This window comes from Antedon bifida, chromosome 3 (genome assembly GCF_963402885.1).
Source record: "Antedon bifida chromosome 3, ecAntBifi1.1, whole genome shotgun sequence".
Classification (NCBI taxonomy): Eukaryota; Metazoa; Echinodermata; class Crinoidea; order Comatulida; family Antedonidae; genus Antedon; species Antedon bifida.
This window is the reverse complement of record NC_136228.1, coordinates 23,859,301-23,883,421: the sequence shown is the minus strand read 5'-3', so window position 1 is coordinate 23,883,421 and position 24,121 is coordinate 23,859,301. Positions and strand designations below refer to the sequence as shown.

Here is a 24,121-nt window from a genome sequence, read left to right as displayed (position 1 = left end):
ACTAAACATTACAAGTATTTGCCAAAATAACACAAACTTCACATAAATTATAGATGATATCGTTTCTCTTTGATCACTGTAATTGTCTTAAATGAGAAATTGTAACTCAAAAATTGAATTGTATAAACAGCACAACAAATTTAAATAATATTAAGATTATGTACACAGTAATAACGCAACTGTTTCAATATTAACTGTTGTTATAATATACAATGAGTCTTCATACATCCAATAATAATGATCTGCCGTGACAGACACAGACCGAAAAGCCTCTTGTTACAACCGCTAATGTAGAAAAGGCCATCTAATGTCGAAACAACCGTTAATGTAGAACAATCCACCGCTAATAATGTAGTAAAACCTCCAGCTAATGTAGAAACACCAGCTTATGTAGAAACGGTCAACAGCTTATTTAGTAACGAAAATTGCCTCCCAGCTTATGTACAGTAGTTACTATCGCCAGCTAATGTAGAAAATGTTATATATTAATGTTTACAAAAATGTCTAAATTATGTGCAAAATGCATCGATCTTTACTTAGCTATCAGTCTTTCTAAAACGACCACACATCGTAAACAACCATCTCTGTTTAAGGGACCGCTTCTCATAATCGACCAACTCAAGGGATCACCTGCTCCCTGCTCTCATAAAGGACCGCTTCTCATAATCAATCACTTCTCGTAAGCGACCACATCTCTTAACGACCACACCTTTCGTAAGTGACCACCTCTTTTTAGGGACCATGACCTCTTTCTCTCTATTAAAGGACCGCTTCTGATAATCGACCATCTCCCATCACAACGACCTCTCGAAAGTGACCATCTCTATTGAACAACCACCATTTCCCTTAAGGGACCACTTCTCATCATTGACCACCTCTCGTAAGCGACCGCCTCTCTTAATGACCACACCTCTCTTCAGTGAAAGCCTCTATCAAAGGACCACTTCTCATAATCGACCACCTCTCGTATAGTAGGGGTTCTTAGCGCGAAAAAAACGGGTCGATCGGTCACTTTTTGACAAAGGCACCAAATTTGGTAGACATGTCCTATGACATGAAATAAAAAATGAATGCCGAAAAGCGGTCCCTTCATTAGCGGTTGTAACAACGCTCTGGCGCGTCTAAAATGAAGGTAACACAATGTGAACAAAATACACTCTTGCGTGTTGTATTTGACACTATATAGGGCGCTTTGCGGGTGTTTGTGTGTGTACACACAGGGACAAAACCACACGCACGCGCTTTGCGGGTGTTTGTGTGTGTACTGTGTATACACAGGGACAAAACCACACGCACGCGCTTTGCGGGTGTTTGTGTGTGTACTGTGTGTACACAGGGACAAAACCACACGCACGCGCTTGCGAGGTGTTGAAAATGCAATGAATTACATATGATATATAATTATTTATAATATGATTGACTTTGCACAAGATTTATACTGTATAATTGTTTATGACAGGGCTTTAGGCAACGAGCCGTGCAGCCGTGATTTGGACGGCCATTTTCGGGGGAAAAAAGAGGGAGTTGCCATGCTATCCCTGTTTTTGCCGAAAATAAAACACGCCGATTTTTTGGCGTTTTTTGTAAATAAGATAACACCGTGTTCAATAAAACGAGAAAGTCGCATGCCCGATTGCGTGGCAACTTGCTATTTATTAGATTGTATGGGAAAAAGATGTTGATTCCATTGTAACCTGGATTTAAAGCTCGGGAATATACAGAAATAATAACACGAAACTACGGGAAATTAAAGAACAACGTGTGGTTTATTTTTCACTGAATCATCTCACGAGGTTTCACCAGAGAAGAGACCCGCGCATAGTTACAGTATGACACGTCAAAGGTGCATTACATATGAGGGGATAACTTAACAAAAGAAACCCTCGTAGTATAGACAGCGTGAGTCTAAATACTGTTTATAGCAAGTGCAACCACGTCTCTATGGGCCTGTTTCTGCTGTGCATTACCGGTTAAAATGCATTTTCTTGGCAGAAGAAACGGGACAAGTTTCACATAAACGGTTAAAATGCGTTCTCAAAAATACGGTTAAAAACACCCATTCGAATTATAATGCCGTCTAACCGGTTCCAACGTGCTATTTTTAGCAGCAACGCGCGGTTATTATCCTCTGGTCAATTACGTGGTATATTGTATTCATTTGTACTCGTGATTTGACTTACAATAGAATAAAATACAGTAATTTAACATTATTTACAAAATTAAAGTACTGTTAGTTTCGATTTTACGGCCGTTTTATTCAGGCTAGGCCTGGCTCTGTTGCGTTCTATAGCGGCGGATGTTGCGTGTTAATATTCTCTAGTGTCTATATTCTCTCTGTGTCTGGGCTATCATTTTGTGTGTTCATGGTGCTTCTTATCTTGTTAATATATAGATGATAATTGATGGAGGATTTTATGACAGTATCTCATTGCCTATTTACATTGATATAATTGATGAATAAAGAGTGACAAAGAAATATGCTCTTTAAATATCAAAGATGTTACACCAGTTGGATGTTTTGAACCGTACATAAGTACCGGCACTTAGGAAATACTTCTCTAAAATCGATCATTATTTTTGTATTATTTCGTATTCTCATAAGTTTATGCATAAAATTGTTATTTTATTTGTATAGATTTGTAATTCCGAAATAAAAGATTAATGAATGAAGACGGCATGTAAACACTTTCTTCTTTTTGTTTTGTTATTTTTTTGGATAAGAAAATTTCCAACACTCAGACGGCATGTAAAAACTTTCAACCATGTGCTTTCCACCAATCAGCAAGCACCCAAACTTTGTATTCCCGTTTTTTTGTTGGTAACAAGTCGGATGTGTTTCATGCGATTGTGTACAAAACGAAGACCCTTGATTATTTTATACTTGCCATCTTATTCAATTTTTTGGTAAGGCTAAAAGAATTTTTATATTTATTTATGGATGGGTCAACATTTTACAGTCTACTGAATTATTATTTAAAATGTTCGGGTGGCTTCCATGCTGGTCCTTTTGTATATTTTTTGCTTTGTATTTTTTTCGTTATGGACAAAAAACTGATTTGCGACTTGTGACAATAATTGTGTTAGCCTGGTGTCTTCACTCAAATAAAAAAACCATAGATCTTCGTTTTTTAGAAACGTAGCCTACCCACCATAGGATGTGTAGGCCTACAAAATCGTTTTGTATTGCACCCTTTAGGCCTAGGATGTGTACAAAACGAAAACCCTTGATTTATGATTATCTCGCACCCAAATTGTGATATTGTGTTAGCCTGGTGTGTTATTCAAATAACATAAAAAAATATGGGTCTACTCTTTTCATTTTTTTGTATGCAGCCCTAATAAGTGTACAGTAGGCTAGGCTTACTCTGTATTTCACAACAAAATAGGCCTACTCGGCCCCTCTCAATAAGATTAAAAATAAAGATGTGGTTTTTATATTTTTAACATTCCAACAATCATGTGTTGTGGGATATGCAGTGTCTGTATGGTGGCACCAATCATGGAGTTTTATTCTTTAACTCCATGCATGCACCAATTAATTAAATAAAAGTCAGCCGATAACCCAAGCCTACTACTACTGTGCAACTACAGTAGTCTACTAGGCTAGTACTACTACTAGCCTAGTTTAGGCCCTCCCCTACTCCCTAGGCTAGACTCTACGTACTACTAGCCTAGACCTATTTCAATAATTATTATGGCTACCTAACCTACTACTATGTCTATTTCTAGATCTAGAAAAGTCAAATCCTAATTTCGACCGTTAGGCCACCCCAACAACATCAAACGTTATTCGACCTCGCTATTCACACAGTACGTAGGCTATGAATGTCTGCTACGTCAATTTCCCCGCGACTTTTGTATTTAGAATGCAAAAGGTTCACCACGCATGAAGTGTGTAGTGTGTGGTGGGCTTCCTTTCTTTGTGTGGTGGTGTGTGTTACTGAGTATGTGTGACGTTGTGTTCATGGGAGGAAACACAATCACAACAAAGCGCTCTAAGAACAACTTGTTTAACGCAATAAGACTCAAAGATCAAATATAAATAGATTGTGTAATATTTGCAACTACAACCCATTTTACATTTACTTACAATATTTTGTGTGTATTTGAAAAAATAATATTGTTTTATGTGTTATAAAAAAGGGTTTCATTGCGCTCTTGCTTTTTTTGATCGTCCAATATAAACTATGACCCGTTTTCATACCAAAAGTCAATTACTACGCATGCGTGGCTTACCTCGTGAAAATCAAAAATGTCGTCTCCTCCTCCAGCCAAAATAAGGAAGGAAGAACCAACAAATAACGGCCAAGATGCCGATGATGCTGCAGGTAATACTCATATATATATAATAGTTTTATGATGTTTATTATACATTGTATTTTACTTACTATAAATTGTCTTTTCAGCTTTGAAATAATGAACTCTCTTTGTTCCCCACGCACGAGCTTCCCCTCTGCTGCTGGCTGTCTGGCCGGGCACCGCTCTAGCCTTTTTTAGGCCTAGCTTGCCTAGATGAATGGAATGAACTGAACACACGTTTAACCTACATGCATGGTCATGATGGATGGTAGGCAAGGATGGTATAGGCCTATATGTCATGATGGTTTTGTCATGTGGCTAAAATAATCTACCACTGCCCAGTAGTACAAAACGGACTCCGTACAAAACGAGGCTCAAATGGGAAGACATAGGCCTATCTAGCTAGCCTAAAAATTACTAGTAATTAGAGGGGATACTAGAGGCCCTGGTATGGCCTATCTAGGGTAGGCCTAGACAAGAGTCAAGAGAACATAAATTAATTTAGCCTACTTTTATTATGGCCTAATAGGCCTAGTCAAACCTACACATTCACAGTTACTCAAAAAATCAGACTTCGGGCTAGCATAGAGATATTATAATATCTCTATATGGGGCTAGGCTGCTATTGCTTTACTTGTTTTAAACTTTTACTATGTGCTTTTTACAAAGTCTTTCCTAAATATGAACAAAGTCTCTTTGGCACATATGCAATGTTAAGTTAAATTTTAAAAGAATTAATGGATGACAATAAGAACCACACGGTATCGGATCATCTCGGTCGCGTTTCATTTCGGTCGCGCTTCCGGTAAATCGAACTTCCGGCGATTTCTATGGAACGCCGCTCAATGCAGTACTATACACTGTAAGCTCTAATTAAAGATCGAAGTGTAGGCTCTATTATTTTGTATGTGTTTACTTAAAAATGTTTTTATATAATAATAATCATTATATTTAAATAAATATTGTAAAAACAATATTTTATTAGTTTAACTTTTTTTTAAATGTTTTTATAAGCATTATATTTTTATATATTTTGTAAATATTCGATGGGAAAAATTCAAACTCACTTTACACTTTTGTCAATGATCATTCAATCTTTTTATTTTTAAAACAAAAACATATACACAAATATATTTTTAAAACAAAAACGCATATACAAATATTTACATTCATCATTCAAATTTAAACCTTATTTACATCTACAAACGTTATTTAATTTATCTATGTATTTAATCTTTTATTTATTACCAATGTTTACCTCTATTTACATCTACAAACGTTATTTAATTTATCTATGTATTTAATCTTTTATTTATTACCAATGTTTACCTCTATTTACATCTACAAACGTTATTTAATTTATGTATGTATTTAATCTTTTATTTATTACCAATGTTTACCTCTATTTACATCTACATAGACGTTATTTAATTTATCTATTTATTTAATCTTTTATTTATTAGCAATATTTACATCTATCTCATCTACAAATCGCGAACATCATTTGATATAACGTGCGTTACTTTTTCCGACAAATACAATGAGCTTTGTGCCCTTTTGTCTGGATGCGTGCATTGTTTCCCCGCTGCACACGCGCTCTCTTTTTTGCGTGCTTATGCTGATATTTTTTTTTATTGCCTCTAATTAAATTTATACATCACAATACGGTAAAACTTTGAAAAAAATGCTCAATGGCGGTTTCTTCTTTTAAGAACATTTCAAGATGGGCTTCTTTTCAAGACTACCTTTTAAACTAAACAGAGGGGCTTCTTTGCAAAATTAATGCTGTAGATTTAGTAAATTGCGACTACAAATGTAGGACTTTGTAAGACATTTTTGCCGCCAGCTTTACGTTGTCTGTGGACAATCAGAGTTTCATCATGTTTAAAAAAAAACATTTTTTAAAGAAAAAATTGACTGGAAAAGTAGTACAGTAGAACCTTCATTTTACGTACCCTGATTTTACGTTCCCTTGATTTTACGTACGCTTAAAATGACCGATGACGTCATCATTTTCTTACATCGAGGGCGCAATTTAACAACAACAAAGCACAAAGCTATGGCTGTGTGAGGAACTCATGTGCATTCCTCTACAGCAGCGACTGTTTTTATTGATAGAAAATACAAGAACATTGATATTTTATTTATAACACTTTATTTAAACTAAATCGCACAGCCTGCATATACTGTACTTTTCTAGGCCTCACATCTTGCTAGGCCTGCTAGCCTGGCCTAGATTAGTCTAGGCCTAGGAATGGCCTAGCTAAGCTAGTGACCACCTGCATGCTGTAGGCAAACACGGCAGCCTTTTTAGCTACGATCTCTACGTATTTGGGGGTCAACCTTGATTTTACGAATCGCTTGATTTTACGTACGCCTTTCGGTCCCGTACCGTACGTAAAATAGAGGTTCTACTGTATAGCATTAACGATGGTTATGTTAGCGGTGTAGTTCTTCTTGACAGCTAATAATTATACATATTTTTTGTATAATTTAAGGGACGAATGGAGGGACATTGTTTTGGCCATTTTACGAATAATTTTTCGATAATAATTCATCTAAAAAAGCTACACCCATTCCATTTGTATTGTGGTGACAATAGACACAAAAAGGTAAAATAGACAATTCGCCTTATTTCTTTATTTCTGTTTTTATTGTATTTCATAACAATAAGCATACAAAGTCAACAGACAATATGGTTTCATTCTTATTCAATAGCATGAGACATAATTCGACACGTCAATGCATTATGTTTTTAAAAATTGTATTACATAATCGTGCAATATAGTGTATAAAAAAGCTCAGTAAAGCCTCTCACTGATTTTTACTGGCACCAAACAAATATTCCCAATTTACTCATTCATAATTATTAACATATTGGAGTCTTCTTCGTAAGCTACTGTTGTGTCCTGAAAATATAGATAAAAATCGTTACAAATACAGGTTTATAAATTCGAACTGCTACACGTACCGACTGCAGAAAGAGAGTTAAATCTGACAGTTAAGTCTCAATCCTACAATAGCATCCATTTTCGTATGCTTTATGCATAATTGACGCGCCATACACCACGATCGATATTGTTGAAAATTGACCTTAATTGACACGCGACCGAAATGAAACGCGACCGAGATGATCGTAATTCAACCACACCACCAGAAGAGATGTTACACAATAAATATGTCTAGAAAATACATCTATCCGAATATTTAACATAGGTCAGGAAAATTTTAATTTATAAAGATGACCTTTAGTTCGAATCCATATATATATATATACGCCGTGGCTAAAAATTGCATTCCTAAATATAAAACTCGTCCTAACTAAATATTAAAACTCGTCCTAACTAAATATTAAAACTCGTCCTAACTAAATATTAAAACTCATCCTAAATATTAAAAACCTAACCCTCTAAATAATCTCTCTTAAATAAAAAAAAAAATCGTCAAGCATAGAATCGATCTTGAAACTCCTAGGCCATAGCCTCATCACAAACCCACCACGCCACACAGCTTGCTTGCCGAAAACGCTTTACATAACCTACTTGTCTATGCTTACATAGCACCCTCTATAATTACCGTTCCTTTAGTGTTTAGAAGTATTGATACAGTACCGTATCTTTAGTCATAGCGATATATTTATCTATCTATTGTCAGATCCTTTAAAGCTAAGGTACATTCATGAATTTTAAATATAATATCTGGTTAATTGTACATAAATCAAATATTTGTAATAGAAATCAAGATGAAAAAAGATGAATTTCCCTTAAAATACAAAATTCTACTATAAAAACCAGGAAGACTTTTTTTCAGTAGTTAGGTAGTTTAACCTAATGTAATAACATGTCTGGTGAATGTGATGTGATGTTCGAAGTTTGATCTTTATTTTATGAGGTAGGTGAATGAGAGATATTATTCCCGCTATTAATTAGCACGCCTGGCCCCGCAGGGTCAGCGAAACCTGTCAAAGTTTCTAAGCTCTCAAGCCCTACTTCTACTATTTTTCTTGATTGTTCGTTATCCCTCTTACCAAGTGATAAGTTGTCCATAACGAAACAATGCTTGATAGATAATATGACGTGTATTTCTTACAAAATAATCAATTTTTCTTTAGATATCCGATGTCGAAGACTTCTGATTTTGTGCGTATGCAACGAACTGACGTGCGCGTGCGCAACAGGATCTTGTGTGATCTCGAACGATCACCGTAGCGAAATAAAATAGTTATATTACCTATATTCAGTCATAATGACAACATTTTTTACCAGACCGTTTATTTTTCATAGTTTTTTAAAAATGCCTCTCTACAATATTTGTGTACAAAAGAATAGAGATTTTACTGTGTAATTTGAACTATCCCCTCACTGAGAAAGAAGCAAGTGTTTATTTTTAACAAGCTTGTGTAACACAAATAAAATCTAAACATTTATGAAACATAGGGGAATCTGTAGATCGATAATTATTGGAATGTATGATCAATAGAAATTTTGTACCCGCACCTGGCCTTTAAATAAAAAAAATCAACCTAAAGTATGCAAAATTCGTGACCAGGTGAGAGTAACAATCCGTAAAATCATCAAGTTTAAACACAGGTGGGATATAATATTGTGTCAATGATGCTTTTTTAAATTAAATCCATATTACCTATTTGCAGATGATGAGCAACAAAGAGCTATAGAAGAGATTGACAATGTTCAGAATACAATAGATGGTTTAAATGAAAAGGCCAGTGAAGAAATTTTACATGTTGAGCAAAAATACAATAAGCTCAGGCAGCCTCATTTTGAAAAAAGGGCTAAGCTTATTAGTAAGATTCCTAATTTCTGGGTCACATCAGTATCCTTTGCAAGTTATTATGTATAAATAGTACATTCCTCACACATTTCTGTTTCAGATGCAAGAGACTTTTAAAGTAGAAATGTAAGTCATTTTTAGACCATACTTTCAGACGTGGCTTCTTTCAGCCTTAAAAATATACCATATTGCATTCATCTTTTCCTAAATCTTGTAATGCCGTGAAGTCAGAAAAATATTCTATTTGTTTGTCAATGATAATGATATCGCAAACCATTTATAAATGCGATTTGTATTAATTAGAGTTTTTAAATTAAGTAACATATTAAAAGACATATTACTATACTATAAAAATATGAATATAGAAAGTTTCATACTGTAAGCACACAGATGCAACATGCCATCATTTACAACCTTGCCACAACAAGCAAAGTCGCCAATTAGTACCTTCCACTGGAACGTTGGCAATGTGATGGTGATACCCACTACTTTTTTAGGCTCATGCTAGCATGAAAAGGCAGACCAAATGTTATTCATTTAATTTAAAAAGATAAAATTGTCCAAATAGACTTTCTGTGCTACTGTATGGCTATATTATGCAAGATTTACTTTTTTTCAGATGAAAAGGAATATCTTACTTTAATAAATGAAAACTTTATTTTGGTTTTTTTCTGCAGTAGTGAATATCGTTAAAACTACAAAATTGTTCCATTTTATTCATCTTTATTGATATAAATACATTTGTTATGAATCGATCAGAGGCTAGTCCTTGGCAAAATAATGATAGATATCGTGCACACTGGGGTTTTCTTTTATACTGTAGTTTTAAATCAATGGTTTGCCCCTCAAAAAGACTCTTTATTCTAAATTAGCACCTTTGGTATGAGTATCATAAATAGAATATTTTCTTTAACCAATTTGTGAAAGTTTGTAAATCATCCCCAAGTGTCTGCTTTGCTTGATGAGGAAGACGAGGAAGCATTACACTACCTGACAAAAGTTGAAGTACAAGAATTTGAAGACATTAAGTCTGGTTACCGAATCAATTTTGTAAGTATTACTACTGTATTATATTCTAACTGTAATATCTGTATTGAATTAACTGTTGAATATGGTTAACTGCCTGAATTCATTTCAACCAAATGCCTGACTGCAACCAATACTGACTACTGTACCATTTAGAATAATTTTAGAAGCACTGAAGATTTACATAAAGTGTAGCCAACAATGAACCTCATTTTGTTTGATATGAAAATGAAAAAAAATATATGTATATATTCAATTTTTTAAATATTTATCTACTATAATAATTGTATTGCATTGTCAAAGTAATTGCTTATATTTTTTTCTATTATGCAGTGTTTTTCTTCTAATCCATATTTTGAAAATGATGTTATAAGTAAAGAATTTCATCTAACAGAAACCGGTGATCCAACCTCAAAATCTACTGCGATTAGGTGGAAGCCTGATAAGGTAAAAGAAAAGTAGTAGACCAGTACTGTACAAATAATGTTAAATTTTCCCTAATTTCCATTGTGAAAATTCTAATTCTTCCATGCCTAGCCAAACCTATGTGGCCATATTTCATCCATTCAATTTGTCTGCTCATGTTTACAAAGTGTGCAAATCTGCAATGAATTCCATCCGCAAGACAGACAGAAATACTGGTCCATGGGTTTGTTTGTCCAGGCTTGAATCGTGCAACTGTCTTCTTTGTGGTCTTCCAGCAAAGATTATTGCTAAGGTCCAGCGAGTTTAGAACATTGCTGCCTGTCTGGTTCTTTGCATCCCAATGTCTCATAACATAACACCAGTATTGAAACAGCTACATTGGTTGCCAGTTGAGAAGAGAGTAATGTACAAGATTCTACTCATCACATTTAAATCATTTCTCCATACAAGCCAAAACGGACACTGAGATCATCATCAGAGGTTTTATTCAGGCCTATACCTATATGGCCGTCAACAACATTTTATGGACAACGCACCTTTTCCTGGTCAGCTGCTGATCTTTGGAACGCCCTTCCAAACTCAGTCAGGAATGCCGAATCACTTCCCACATTCAAACAACTCAAATCCCACCTTTTTAATTAGCATTTTTCAACATTATTTTATTAATTAGTGTTTTTTTACATTTTTTGTTTGTTCAGCGCTTAGAGGCGCCCTGAATTTTGTGCTATATAAATTAAACATTATTATTATTATATTAATATTAGTAGACTAACTTTATTAAGTGTTAATGAATTTTTAAGTTGACTTCTTCAATTAAATTAGATGATGGGACTATACTCCAGCATGGATTTATATTCTATATATAGTACCAAATACTACACACAAGTTAAATCGAAAGCGTTCTATTGAAAGTTTCAGTAATATTAACTTTTTTTGCAGAATTTGACAGAGCGCAGTAATCCACAACAAAAAGGAAGACGAAGAGAACCTGATGAACCAGAAAGCTTCTTTTGTTGGTTCACTGATCATACAGATGCTGGAGCAGATGAACTAGGAGAAGTTATTAAAGATGACATCTGGCCAAATCCACTCCAATATTACTTGGTATGGTCTCATATTTTTGGTAATCTGTTGGCTGTACTCAAAGTTATTATTTAAAAATTTGAAAACCGATAAGTTTAACTATTATAGCATGAAACCTAAAATTTATTTTTGTTCTTGGAAATTCTCTTTTGTTAGCTAGACCAGAATAGTGTGGTTATATTTTCAAATGTTATTTTACTGAAGAATGATCTTGGTTTATTTTTAATTTTAATCATATAGGCCCCTGAATTACCTGAAGATGGTGATAGTGATGGTGACCCAGGTGACCTTGGAGATATTGCAGAATTCGATGAAGATGATGTTGAGGATGAGGATGAAGAAGGCTTAGATGATGATGATGATGATGAAGAAGGACTAGATGAGGTTGATGAAGAAGAAGAGGTAGTTATTTTCTATTATAACATTTTATTATTATTATGCATCATGGGTTGGAATTAGCCCTTTCTAATGAAAAAGTAATATCTAATGCTGATAACTAACATGCTCTAATGCACGTTCAGATTTCTGTAAATATTTTGAGAATGTTTGCTATCGACGTTGTTGACTGATTGCTGTGCAAGCCATCTGTTTTTAAAGTTGGAGCACTGCCTTTTTAATGGCCTAGCTTCTCGGCCTAGCATTCATAAATGATTTTGATGGATAAATTGAATAAAAGTAGGTGTGTTGAACAAACAATAAATATAAAAAAATGTACTGCTCCATTTTCAACTCGGCTCCGCCTCATTAAAAATAGAGCAGTCAATTTTTCAACTCGTGAAATATTCTCACCATCTAACTCATAAACATTTATTATTTGTACATTCAATCATTTTGAATCATACAAAAAAGGCAATGTGATTTTTAATTGTCAACATTTTTTAGTGACAAGCGGCAAAAGGCTGAAAATATTGTCTCGCATAACCACTTATGTATTATAACATACAATTAAAAATATATTGGTAATAGTCGCAACAGGTGAATCATCAAATTTACCACATCATGCCACAATTGCATCTTTAAGTACACATGTTCAAAATCACCTAATCAATTTAGTGCATATTTCAGGGCATTTTGTCATTAACAGTCTAAACATAATCTTTCCAAATGAAACAGGTTTATGTTAACATATTACATTTATTTTGTAGGAAGATGATGAAGATGGTGAAGAACCTGGAGAAGATGAGTAACTTTCCCGTTGTAATTTCCTTTACACTGAATATATTAACAATTTAAAAAACTATTTAATGAACTGCCAGCTTATGTGGTGTGTCGGAACATGAACAGTTTCAAGGCCAGGGTCATTCAATAATGATTCTTTATTTAATTTTGACCCAAGACATTTCAGTGATACTGTACTAAATTTGTTCTCTGATGTAATCCATCATTTTCTATGTTTCTCTTTAAAAAAATTATATGTAATCTTAATTCCATTACACATGTGTTGGAAAACAAATGTTCACCTTTATGGAATTTTTTTTTGAAGGACAATATTTGTAAGTTACTTTACTCATTGAAAATTCTATATACCATAGTGATGTATGTATGGACAGTGATCAATTTGTATGCTATATTATACCATGATGATGTAGAAATAATTTTGACTCAACTGTGTCTCGGAAAAAAAAACAAAAAGACAACTTACTTAGTTTTCTGTAAGAATTTTGTAAATTTTAGATGTGTTGTCTTTTTTTTAAACTAGTTTTTTAGATTGCTGTGTCTTGGATATAAAACAAATTTGATATAGATGTTCCCCATTGTATCAAACACTCCTTAAATATGGTCAACAGTATACATGATCAGACTCAGCATTAATTGCATCTTGTATTCCAAAAAACATCTGTTACTGACTTTTAGGCAGCAATTAGTTTAACAATTGGTGTATAACGAATTTCTTGTTGATCATTATCAAGAATTTGTTTTTTGGTAACCAGTAACATTTGTTTGAATCTTCTTAGATCTTGAGTCAATCTTTTAGACTGCAAACTCAGCCGATGGTACAGTAACTGTTTTGTTATTGTCAACTGAAGTTACCGAATTAAGCTATAGTTTATTATTGGTTTACTTACACCATAATTTGAAAATACTGTAGTTTTGAGTAATACTAATGTAAATATTGCAAACATCTTTATCTATTTGAATATTGTAATTGGAAAACCAATGTCTCGAATGAAAACTTTGTGAGAGGTTTAAGATATGCTAATAAAATTTCATTTATGTTAATGTTGCTCATTTGAAGTGCACTGTAAAATGATGCAATTCATGTTGTGTACTAAACCATTCCCAAAACCATGACCAATAAACACAGCATCCAACTTTCTCAGGTTTATTGTGAAACTGTTTTTTATTTGGCTTTTGTAGCAAGTAAACCTTTGGGGAATTACTGGCTACATACTTTATTAATAGTGTGGTTTGGTAATCTGACTAGCTTAAATTGGATGTCAAAGCATAGGCCAGACCTCCAAAATTGGAGCACTGCAGTTTTCAATGGGTTAATCCTTCCCTCTAGGCTATGAAAAATACATGTTAAGAAGCGTCAACCATCATATTGTACTGTATTTTATGACGCTTTGAACAATTTCAGTGCATTATCAAACTAGTTGGACATCAATTTCAGTGCATTATCAAACTAGTTTGACATCAATTTCAGTGCATTATCAAACTAGTTTGACATCAATTTCAGTGCATTATCAAACTAGTTTGACATCAATTTCAGTGCATTATCAAACTAGTTTGACATCAATTTCAGTGCATTATCAAACTAGTTTGACATCAATTTCAGTGCATTATCAAACTAGTTTGACATCAATTTCAGTGCATTATCAAACTAGTTTGACATCAATTTCAGTGCATTATCAAACTAGTTTGACATCAATTTCAGTGCATTATCAAACTAGTTTGACATCAATTTCAGTGCATTATCAAACTAGTTTGACATCAATTTCAGTGCATTATCAAACTAGTTTGACATCAATTTCAGTGCATTATCAAACTAGTTTGACATCAATTTCAGTGCATTATCAAACTAGTTTGACATCAATTTCAGTGCATTATCAAACTAGTTTGACATCAATTTCAGTGCATTATCAAACTAGTTTGACATCAATTTCAGTGCATTATCAAACTAGTTTGACATCAATTTCAGTGCATTATCAAACTAGTTTGACATCAATTTCAGTGCATTATCAAACTAGTTTGACATCAATTTCAGTGCATTATCAAACTAGTTTGACATCAATTTCAGTGCATTATCAAACTAGTTTGACATCAATTTCAGTGCATTATCAAACTAGTTTGACATCAATTTCAGTGCATTATCAAACTAGTTTGACATCAATTTCAGTGCATTATCAAACTAGTTTGACATCAATTTCAGTGCATTATCAAACTAGTTTGACATCAATTTCAGTGCATTATCAAACTAGTTTGACATCAATTTCAGTGCATTATCAAACTAGTTTGACATCAATTTCAGTGCATTATCAAACTAGTTTGACATCAATTTCAGTGCATTATCAAACTAGTTTGACATCAATTTCAGTGCATTATCAAACTAGTTTGACATCAATGCGGTGAATTAAGAACGACTGAAGACTTTGCGTGAATTCGCTAGAATTGCTCCATAGTCAAATTTTACAAGCAACTCACTTCATTTTGACGTTAACATGCTCAATGTGCACCGCCTAGGCTACACTTATTTTACAAAGATAAGAGTTTGATAAAGTTTCCAGGATGGTTATTCAGCGCTAAACACAGAAGAAATTAGTTTTACAATCAAATGAACTTTAGATATGTTCATGTCACCATGGTTCTCCCATGGAGCTATATATACAATTAGATTTTTTAGCTTCGTGGTTCTCCCATTGCTGGAAGGCTTAGCAGCGGACTTGATTGAGTAAAAGTTTGTTTTACAAAACAAATAATGATTGTTTTGCATTCATTAATGGAGAGAATATTATATTCACAAAAGATAGCACGCAATATGACAATAGAAACCTTTCAATTTGTGACTTACGCAGTGCAGCTCTACCGATTTCCAATATTCCGATATCAGTCGGGTTGATTCCTTGGTGATGTTGGATTTCGGTTTAGTGTCCTGACGTAACAGTTGAGAGGTCTGCATACGGATGCTGTCTGCTGAAGTTTTGTCAAAGTAGGTTCTATTCGTTGGATGATCTCTTCCTTCGGTATAGTTGAAGGTGCTGTAGCAAAGTTTAAGCCAAGTAATGGAACTGATTTTTTCGGATTATGACAAGTCACGACTGCTTAGGTTGCCTCGATCGCGTGTGTCTGTTTGTTTGTTAGCAGGATTACTCAAAAAGTTATTGCAAGATATTTCCTAAAATGCAGATAGATATGCATATGTGGTCAAGGATTTTGGAGGCAATCCGGACCAGGGTCCCAATTCTGGACCACTAGTATTTTCAGACCTGAGTGTTAAAAGATAGACAATTTTCAAAAGCCGGCAAGCAGTCGTAAAGTAAACTGAAATTGCTTTTCTCGAGAACTACTTCTCTCTCCTTCATTTTTGTACAAGAGGCAAAAGTTATAATTTGTGATTTGTAATCTTCAAGTTTTTCGATGAGAGTAGTTTTAAAAAAACCTATTTATTTTCAAATTCACTTGTTTGTTTTTGACGTTTGTTAGTCAACTGTAACAAGAGTAATGACTATAAGTATAAGTAGGAATGGTATGTTAAAGCAAAATCAAAGTCATCCCTTAGTGATTATGTAAAATATATTGGAGAACCAAAGTTTGAAAAGTACCTATTAGATTAGACTAATTTCTTGGGTATCAACCTTAAATTTAAAGCCCATACAAACTCCCTTGAACTCGAAGGAAGAAAATTGTTATGGTCAGCTGAAATTAGTGGCATATGTAAATTGTACAACGATAATAAAAAAGAAAGAGAATACTTCCTTTTTTAATGCGCTGGACTTTCACAAATAATAGTCCGGTGGCAGGAGGGGGGAATCACCACCCGAAAGGGGACAAATTGCCATCCAACTTTTCTAGACCAGAATTTTCCGTAGATTACTAATATGGAAGGTAATCGATCAGGATAGGAAGCGATTTCGAGATATAAAGGGTCAAAGTTCAAAATTGACCAATTACAACAATGTATTATGTATATGTATTACAACAAATTTATTGAAGCACAATTTGGTCTTTTATTACATTTTTATGATTATAAGTGTCTATTCAATCACCTTATGAAAAAAAATCCTTTGTAATTAGGGTCAAATGTCAATATTGACCAATCATAGAACGTACCTATAAAACCAAATAAAAACTTATATTTAATAAAAATTGAATGTTTTCTCATCCTGTTAATCAATCATACCCAATGTAAAAGAGCGAATACATCATTTCATCAGTTGACATAAGGTCAATTTCATCAGTTGACATAAGGTCAAAGGTCAACATTTTAATACACGTATTAGTTAACAACCATTGCGGTTGTGGATAGCCATAAACATTTAGGAGTACATATCGATTCTAAACTGAATTGGAATGTTCATATCGATAATCTGATAGCTAAAGCTAATCGAATGTTAGGCTTTATTTTTTCTGTAGCCGGAAATTGTTCTCCAGACGCGATTTCGTGTCTGTACAAAACTTTGGTGCTACCTATTCTTGAGTATGGTTTGCCGGCGTGGGGCCCCAGAAATGGAGGACACATAGAACGCCTCGAACAGGTTCAGCGACGGGCCTCTAGACGTATTCTGGGACCCCACTGCGGACCTATATCATACGACGAACGTTTAATAACTTTGGGTTGGTTATCCTTACGTGATAGACGTTTAATGATTTTAATTTCCTTTATATTTCGTTGTTTTTATAATGTAACTTTTTGTAGTACTGTAAACAATAATATTCATATCAATCATCGCCATCCTGAATTACTCACATTTGTCCACCCTTTTGCACGTACCGATACTTTAAAATATTCGTCTATCAACAATTTTCCTGTTATATGGTCATCACTACCCCCCATAATCAAAGATCAAGCAGTTACTCTTCCTTTGAAAAATTTTCTGTCGAAATTGAAAAAATATCTGCTTGATAAACGCTAACTTTATTTTAATTGTATAGGTGTATTTTAAATTGTGTAATATAATCTGTATATTTTATATTCATTTTTAACTTGTATTAAGTTGTATGTTACAGGGGTTGCGGACACAAATGTGTTATGGCGCTCTGTTGCTGTCGCAACCCCTGGACCGCTTGTTGTCGAATAAAGAAATGAAAATGAACAAATAAATCCAAAGTTGTTCAAACTATGATATTGATGGTTTTACAAGTAATCAAATTATTTGATTAGTAAAGTTATGTTATTTCATTATAATTTTGATTAATATAATTATAATACTGTATTTAATCAAATCAGACTTTGATCGGGATAGGAAGCGAATAGGAAGAGATAAGGGGTCAAAGTTCAAAATTGACCAATTATAACAATGTATTATATACATATGTATTATAACCAATTTATTGAAGTTCAATTTGGTCTTTTAATACATTTGTATGGTTATAGGTATCTATTCAGTCGCCTTATAAAACAAATACTTTTCAATTAAAGGTCAAATGTCAATATTGACCAATCACACAATTTGCATATGAACCCAAATAAAAACTAACATTTAAGACAAAATGTTATGTTTTATCATTCTGTTAAGACATCTATCAATCATACACAATCAAAAGAGCACATTTATCATTACACAAGTTGACATAGGTCAAAGGTCAACATTTGAACAATGATATACTAAATAATGCAAAGTTATTATTCAAACTATGAGATCGATGTTCTTCATAAATGTAATCACGTTATTTGATCAGTGAAGTTATGGTATTTTTATATTTTTTCTAGTGCGCATTATTTTAAATGTATTAATATAATGCTGTAAAATAAATAATAAAATTATTAATATTATTAATATTATGACGGTTAAAATGTTATGATGTTAAAATGTTACGCTGACCTTCAATGATTTGCCACTATACAGTTGCATTTATTAGGGCTACAATATTCGTTTTTGGAAAATAAACTACTATTCATCAGAACCAGAGAATACCAAATCGTACAGGATAGGGCATAGGCAGATCCAGGTGGCCAAACTCAATCCACAACTCACTACACAGACAGACCACAATTTTTATATAGCCACAAATAGTTTGGCCCATACAGGAAAGATTTTCCTGTACACAAAAGATTATAAAATAACCCATATGGATTTGCCCGAATGAACCCTCTAAGGACCCTTTTGGGATCTCTATGTGGTGTGCTACATAAGGCCCTGTATTAGAAATTAATATGGGGTAAATAGTTCATAGATGAACTATGGAATAAAACTAAAATGTTCACCCTCAATCTTTAAATAACATTTATGAATTTGCCCAAATGAACCCAAGGGCCGATCCTTCATGGACCTTTCGGGGTTCTCTATGTGGGTCTACAAGAGACCCTATATTGGAAATACTGTATGTGGGGTGAAAATTTGGGTTCATAGAGATATAATAAATATCCCTGCTGTGCACCCTCGATCATCCATAAGGAACATTTTATGGATTTGCCCAAATTAACCCAAGGGCCGGTCGTTCTCCATGGATGGACATTAAGCCCCATAATGGAAATATAAGGGGTGACACTGTGAGTTCATATAGACAGGCGCGGCCCATGGAATAAAGCTGCCTGTGCACTCTCGATCCTTAAGGAACACTTATGGATTTGCCAAAATTAACCCCCCAAAGGCCGGTTCTCCATGGATGGACATTAAGCCCCATAATGGAAATATAAGGGGTGACAATGTGGGTTTATATAGACAGGCATATGGAATAAAGCTGCCTGTGCACTCTCGATCCCTAAGGAACCAATTTGGATTTTGCCTAAAATGAAACAACAGCAGGTCATCTATTTAGACCCTTCTCTACTGTATGTTCAGTTCTACATTTGGCCCCTGTATCGGATCAATGCATTTGGCTACATAAGTTACTGTGTTAGAATTATATCGGGTAACTAAAACTGTAGGTTCCAATATTAAGCCATGGGAAAGGCCTGTCTGTGAACCCTCAATGCTTTTAAAAGGAACCCATATGGATGTGCCAAAATGAACCAAGGGTAACTTCTGAATTCTCTATGAACCGTACATTCCGTTTATTGGAGATACATGGATACCTGATTGAAAGACATTGTACTGTATAGTAGTAGTATTCCCCTTCCACACCTCTTTGCATTAAATCCGCCCGATAGGCTCTTATGTACAGGATTTCAAAGCAATAATCACACTTGTTTTTTCAAGCAGTATAATCTATTAGATTGAATAAAAATATCTATTATAAACAATTTGCCGTTAGAAATCTCTATGCCATGTCGTTATTTAGATGAGAAAAACAGGTCAAAGGTTAAAATTACAGAAAAATAGTGTTTCAGTCACTTTTTGAAAAAAATGTTGCATTATGGCAAGTATAAACATATATATTGTTAACAATTTGATACCAAAATTGGCTCCTTACGACAAATATTTATTAATTTATGTTTTTATAACCTTATTCAATTATGTCAAAGGTTAATAACCACACTTCCGGTCATTTTCAAGCAATATCATCTGTTACACTGAATATAAATGTATATCTTGGGAACAATTTGCTCCAATTTTTAATTCTCTCCGACCTGCCGTTACTTAGATATAGCAAAAAGAGGTCAAAGGTCAAAATTGCTAAAAATGGGGTTTCCGGTCAATTTTACAAAGAAAGTTCTGTTAGAGGTAATATAAACATATACATTGTGAACAATTTGACACCAAAATTATCTCACTAGGTCCAGAATTTCCAGAGATATAGCATGTTTTTATATTGGTCAATTTTGAACTTTGACCCCTTATATCTCGAAAACGCTTCCTATCCTGATCGATTACCTTCCATATTCGTAATCTACGGAAAATTCTAGTCTAGAAAAGTTGGATGGCAATTTGTCCCCTTTCGGGTGGTGATATCCCCCCTCCTGCCACCGGACTATAAGACATGAGTTGTATTATAATGAACTTAAAAACAAACTAAATTACTGCGGACTTTCACTCTACCTGGGAAGACATTGATAAGGGATCTATTGTATATAAACACCACTTGTTCCTTGACAATTTAATTTTGACCATCATTGTAAGCACTGAATATCTGACCACCACTTCTTAGGGTCTATAGGAAGAGTTTCTACAAAATTATGTGACCTATTTACCTACCACCTATATTGTTTTATTTGTATTTTAACTAATTTTCTTTTGCATATTGTAACATTTGCTCTTTTGTGCACATGTGTTGTGCTTAGTTTATACCTGGAGCTACCCTCCATGTTTTATAGTTTGTAGTATCTATTATGAATGCTACTAATTTTGTTCTCGTATTTTACGTATCTCCTCCAAAACCACTGAACGGTACTTGCTCACATTTGGCACACTGATGTTTATTGATGGGCCGCACACGATAGGCTATGTCACTTTCTTGAATTTTAAGGATAAAAACGAAATAGGCAAGAAATAGCAGTAAATTTGACGTTTCCGCGACCATGATGTTACGTCACTGTATAAACTACGCAACCTCCTCTGTTTTGTACCGCCATGGCTCGTGTTACAAAAGCACGTACAGGTAGCCTACTGTTAGTAAATCGAAGATGTCACAATTTGGCCATGGTGGAGGTATAAAATTTAAATAACAATAGTAATTTTATAACTCCATATGTCATAACGATCGTACATATCGTTTTATCCATGCGAATGAGTGCAAGTTTAAAAAAAGGGGAATCCCCGGTAAACGAAAACACGTAGCAGTTGTAGATGATCGCAATAGAAGCCGCAGCTACTTGGTTTCAGATTTTGACACCTGATGCATCATACATTTTACTGAAGAAATCTACGCGTGATTCAACCCACCAAACAATCTTATTATACCTAATAAATATCCTCATCGGTCAAGTTTATTGATTTTTTTTTACGTAGGCCTACACGAACGATCGAACATACGCGCCCACGTACCTGCGCATCATGTAATTCAGTATAAAGACAGGATAAATAAAATAAATAATAGTAGGCCTATTCATCTTTCTGTTCATTTTACAGGTAGACTACCTGTATTTATGAGTAGTATCTGGTTGTAAAGTCCTAAATCCAATAAAAACACAGATGTTTGCATTAGAACAAAAAAGATTAACTATGATTCGAAGAATACAAAAATATATTTAAATACGGTGGCTACTTAATGTTTAAATTGAATTGAAACCACAAGATTTGGTGGGCTCTATCCCCCTCGTCGGAGAGCCTAGCAATAAAGGCAAAACGGACCACAAAGTATAAGATGCAATTTTTGAAGACCTTTAAAGTTTAAACATTTTCTTAGTTCAGCCCCAACCAAAAAGCTGGTCATATTTCGAAGTACAATAAGTGCATTATCCAGGACCTAACAGCTCTATTTTTCAAAAATTTCTTAGCTCAGTCACAACCATGATAGGGATATATTTTGTTCCATGTTTTGAAGTATAATAAGTCCAATTTCCGGGACCTCCAACTCTATTTTTCTTAGCTCCATCCCAACCACGGTTGTCTGGTTCTGTAGACTTGTAATTTCGTTTCATAGTATCATTAATATGTATAATTTCAACTTCCGGGGACCTAACAGCCTCTGCGATAAACAATATAGGCTTACATCTTCGCCTGTGGGTACCGTACGTTTTACGTTCGCGTATACTATTAATTTTTCTATAATATATAGGCATATTTTGAACTTCTCGTATTAGTGAGAGATCTCAAGTTGTTACCCAATCAACTCAACACAATCTACTCATGGAAGTGAACATAGGTGTGCCTCCAAGGTTCTAATATACTAGGACCTTTATTGTTTAGGATTTATGTTAACTCTCTAGACCTAATGTCGAAATGTGTTATCTATGGACGACAATACAATCTTATGTAACTCATCTGATCCCACACTCTACTTCAAAATGAATTAAATTCAAATCAAAATTGCTAAATGGTTTGGAAAATAGACTTTACATTGTTGATTTACATTTCATGTCAATCGTTAAAAAGTCATACAGTACAAGATTCAAGAAATGTTATTGGTCCACTTAAAATAAATTCATTTTGTTTGTCATATTATAATACAAGATACAAGATACAAGATACAAGATAACTTTATTGTCAAAATTGCTAACAATTTCGAGATATGTTTTGTACCTGAGTAGAATAAATAATATGATGTGATAACAATAAAAATAAATACAAATGATACAAGTGACTATCTTGAAAGGTTTTTGTTAAATAAATTGCATGCTATGTACATTGGTGAAAATCTGAAACGGTTTGTGGATATTTTTTTCTGTGTCAGTCTAACCCTTCCTGATCTACTTATAATGATGTCTGAATGTAATGGGTGTGATGGGTCTTGCATAATTGTGTCAAACTTTTGAAGTATGAATGTATTAAACATTTCATCTAAAGGTTTCACTTCTACACCGATAACTCTGCTGGCCTTATTTACTAATCTCTGAATTTGACTTTTACTGTTTACATTGATATGAGAAAACCAAACAATAATACAATAAGAAATGATTGATTGAACAACAGAGGAATAAAACATATGAATGAGATGAGAACTAACATTAAACCGTTTCATTTTGTATATAAAGTACATTCTCTTATTAGCCTTGGTACGGAGTTCTTTAGTGTTTCTCTCCCAATTTAGTTTATTATCAATTATTAAACCCAAGTACTTATGACTTTCTACTATTTCAACAATTTCATTATCAATTTCAATATTTACATGATTAGTTTTATTTTTCCTTCTAAAATCGACAATAACCTCTTTAGTTTTTTTGGCATTTAGTTCAAGAAAATTTAATATAATAATATAGTGCTGTTCCGCCGAGAACGTTAAAGAGTCGCTAATCAATCGAGTTTGAACAATACCATGAAAGTCCCTGTGGTATAATGGTTATAACTTATGACACCTGCATATCAAGCAAAAGGTTCCGGGTTCGATTCGATTTGTGCGACTTTTTCTTATTCTCACAGATTTCATCTTATCGTTTTATTCTGTGCCTGTGATGTTTATATACGGAGTTTATAGGCCTACCTCCATGGTTACCTGGTCCAAGAAGTGGAACTTGAATTTTACATTTCATTAACGCTTGAATGCAACCCGAAAAGATCCTTTGGTCGTATTGATATAAGACATTATACTCCTTGTATTTAGCATAGCATTAAACTGCGCGTTCGATAATCGTTTGATCGCCGCGCCGCACTGTGATGCGTAGTCGGGTGCGTAGTCCGATTTCCTTGCCACTTTTTTTATTTGTTTTATAGCCTATAACTTGTAATCACTCTCCCCCTGACATGGGCTAACCATCCATGTGCTATGCCGGCATTCATATCATGGGGTGCTTTTGAAAATGATCCAAACACTCGACGCTTGTTTTGTTTTAGGCCAAACAGGGGCAGAGGAACCGTGA

General features: G+C 34.1%; 1 protein-coding gene across 1 annotated transcript; it reads left to right on the top strand.

The window, feature by feature from the left end:
- The first annotated feature begins 4,186 nt into the window (after window positions 1-4,186).
- LOC144838045 (protein SET-like) lies at window positions 4,187-13,945 on the top strand. Its single transcript, XM_078693403.1, has 7 exons — window positions 4,187-4,328; window positions 8,951-9,132; window positions 10,018-10,140; window positions 10,450-10,563; window positions 11,482-11,646; window positions 11,866-12,027; window positions 12,771-13,945. The coding sequence occupies exons 1-7, from the start codon at window positions 4,253-4,255 to the stop codon at window positions 12,810-12,812; spliced, it is 864 nt and encodes a 287-aa protein (XP_078549529.1). The 5' UTR covers window positions 4,187-4,252; the 3' UTR covers window positions 12,813-13,945.
- Window positions 13,946-24,121: the final 10,176 nt, after the last annotated feature.

Coding starts and splice junctions, on each gene's coding strand:
- LOC144838045 (XM_078693403.1), top strand. CDS start 4,253: ATGTCGTCTCCTCCTCCAGCCAAAATAAGGAAGGAAGAACCAACAAAT. Junction 9,133..10,017: donor CTAATTTCTGGGTCACATCA/GTATCCTTTGCA, acceptor AATTTGTGAAAG/TTTGTAAATCATCCCCAAGT. Junction 12,028..12,770: donor AGGTTGATGAAGAAGAAGAG/GTAGTTATTTTC, acceptor TTTATTTTGTAG/GAAGATGATGAAGATGGTGA.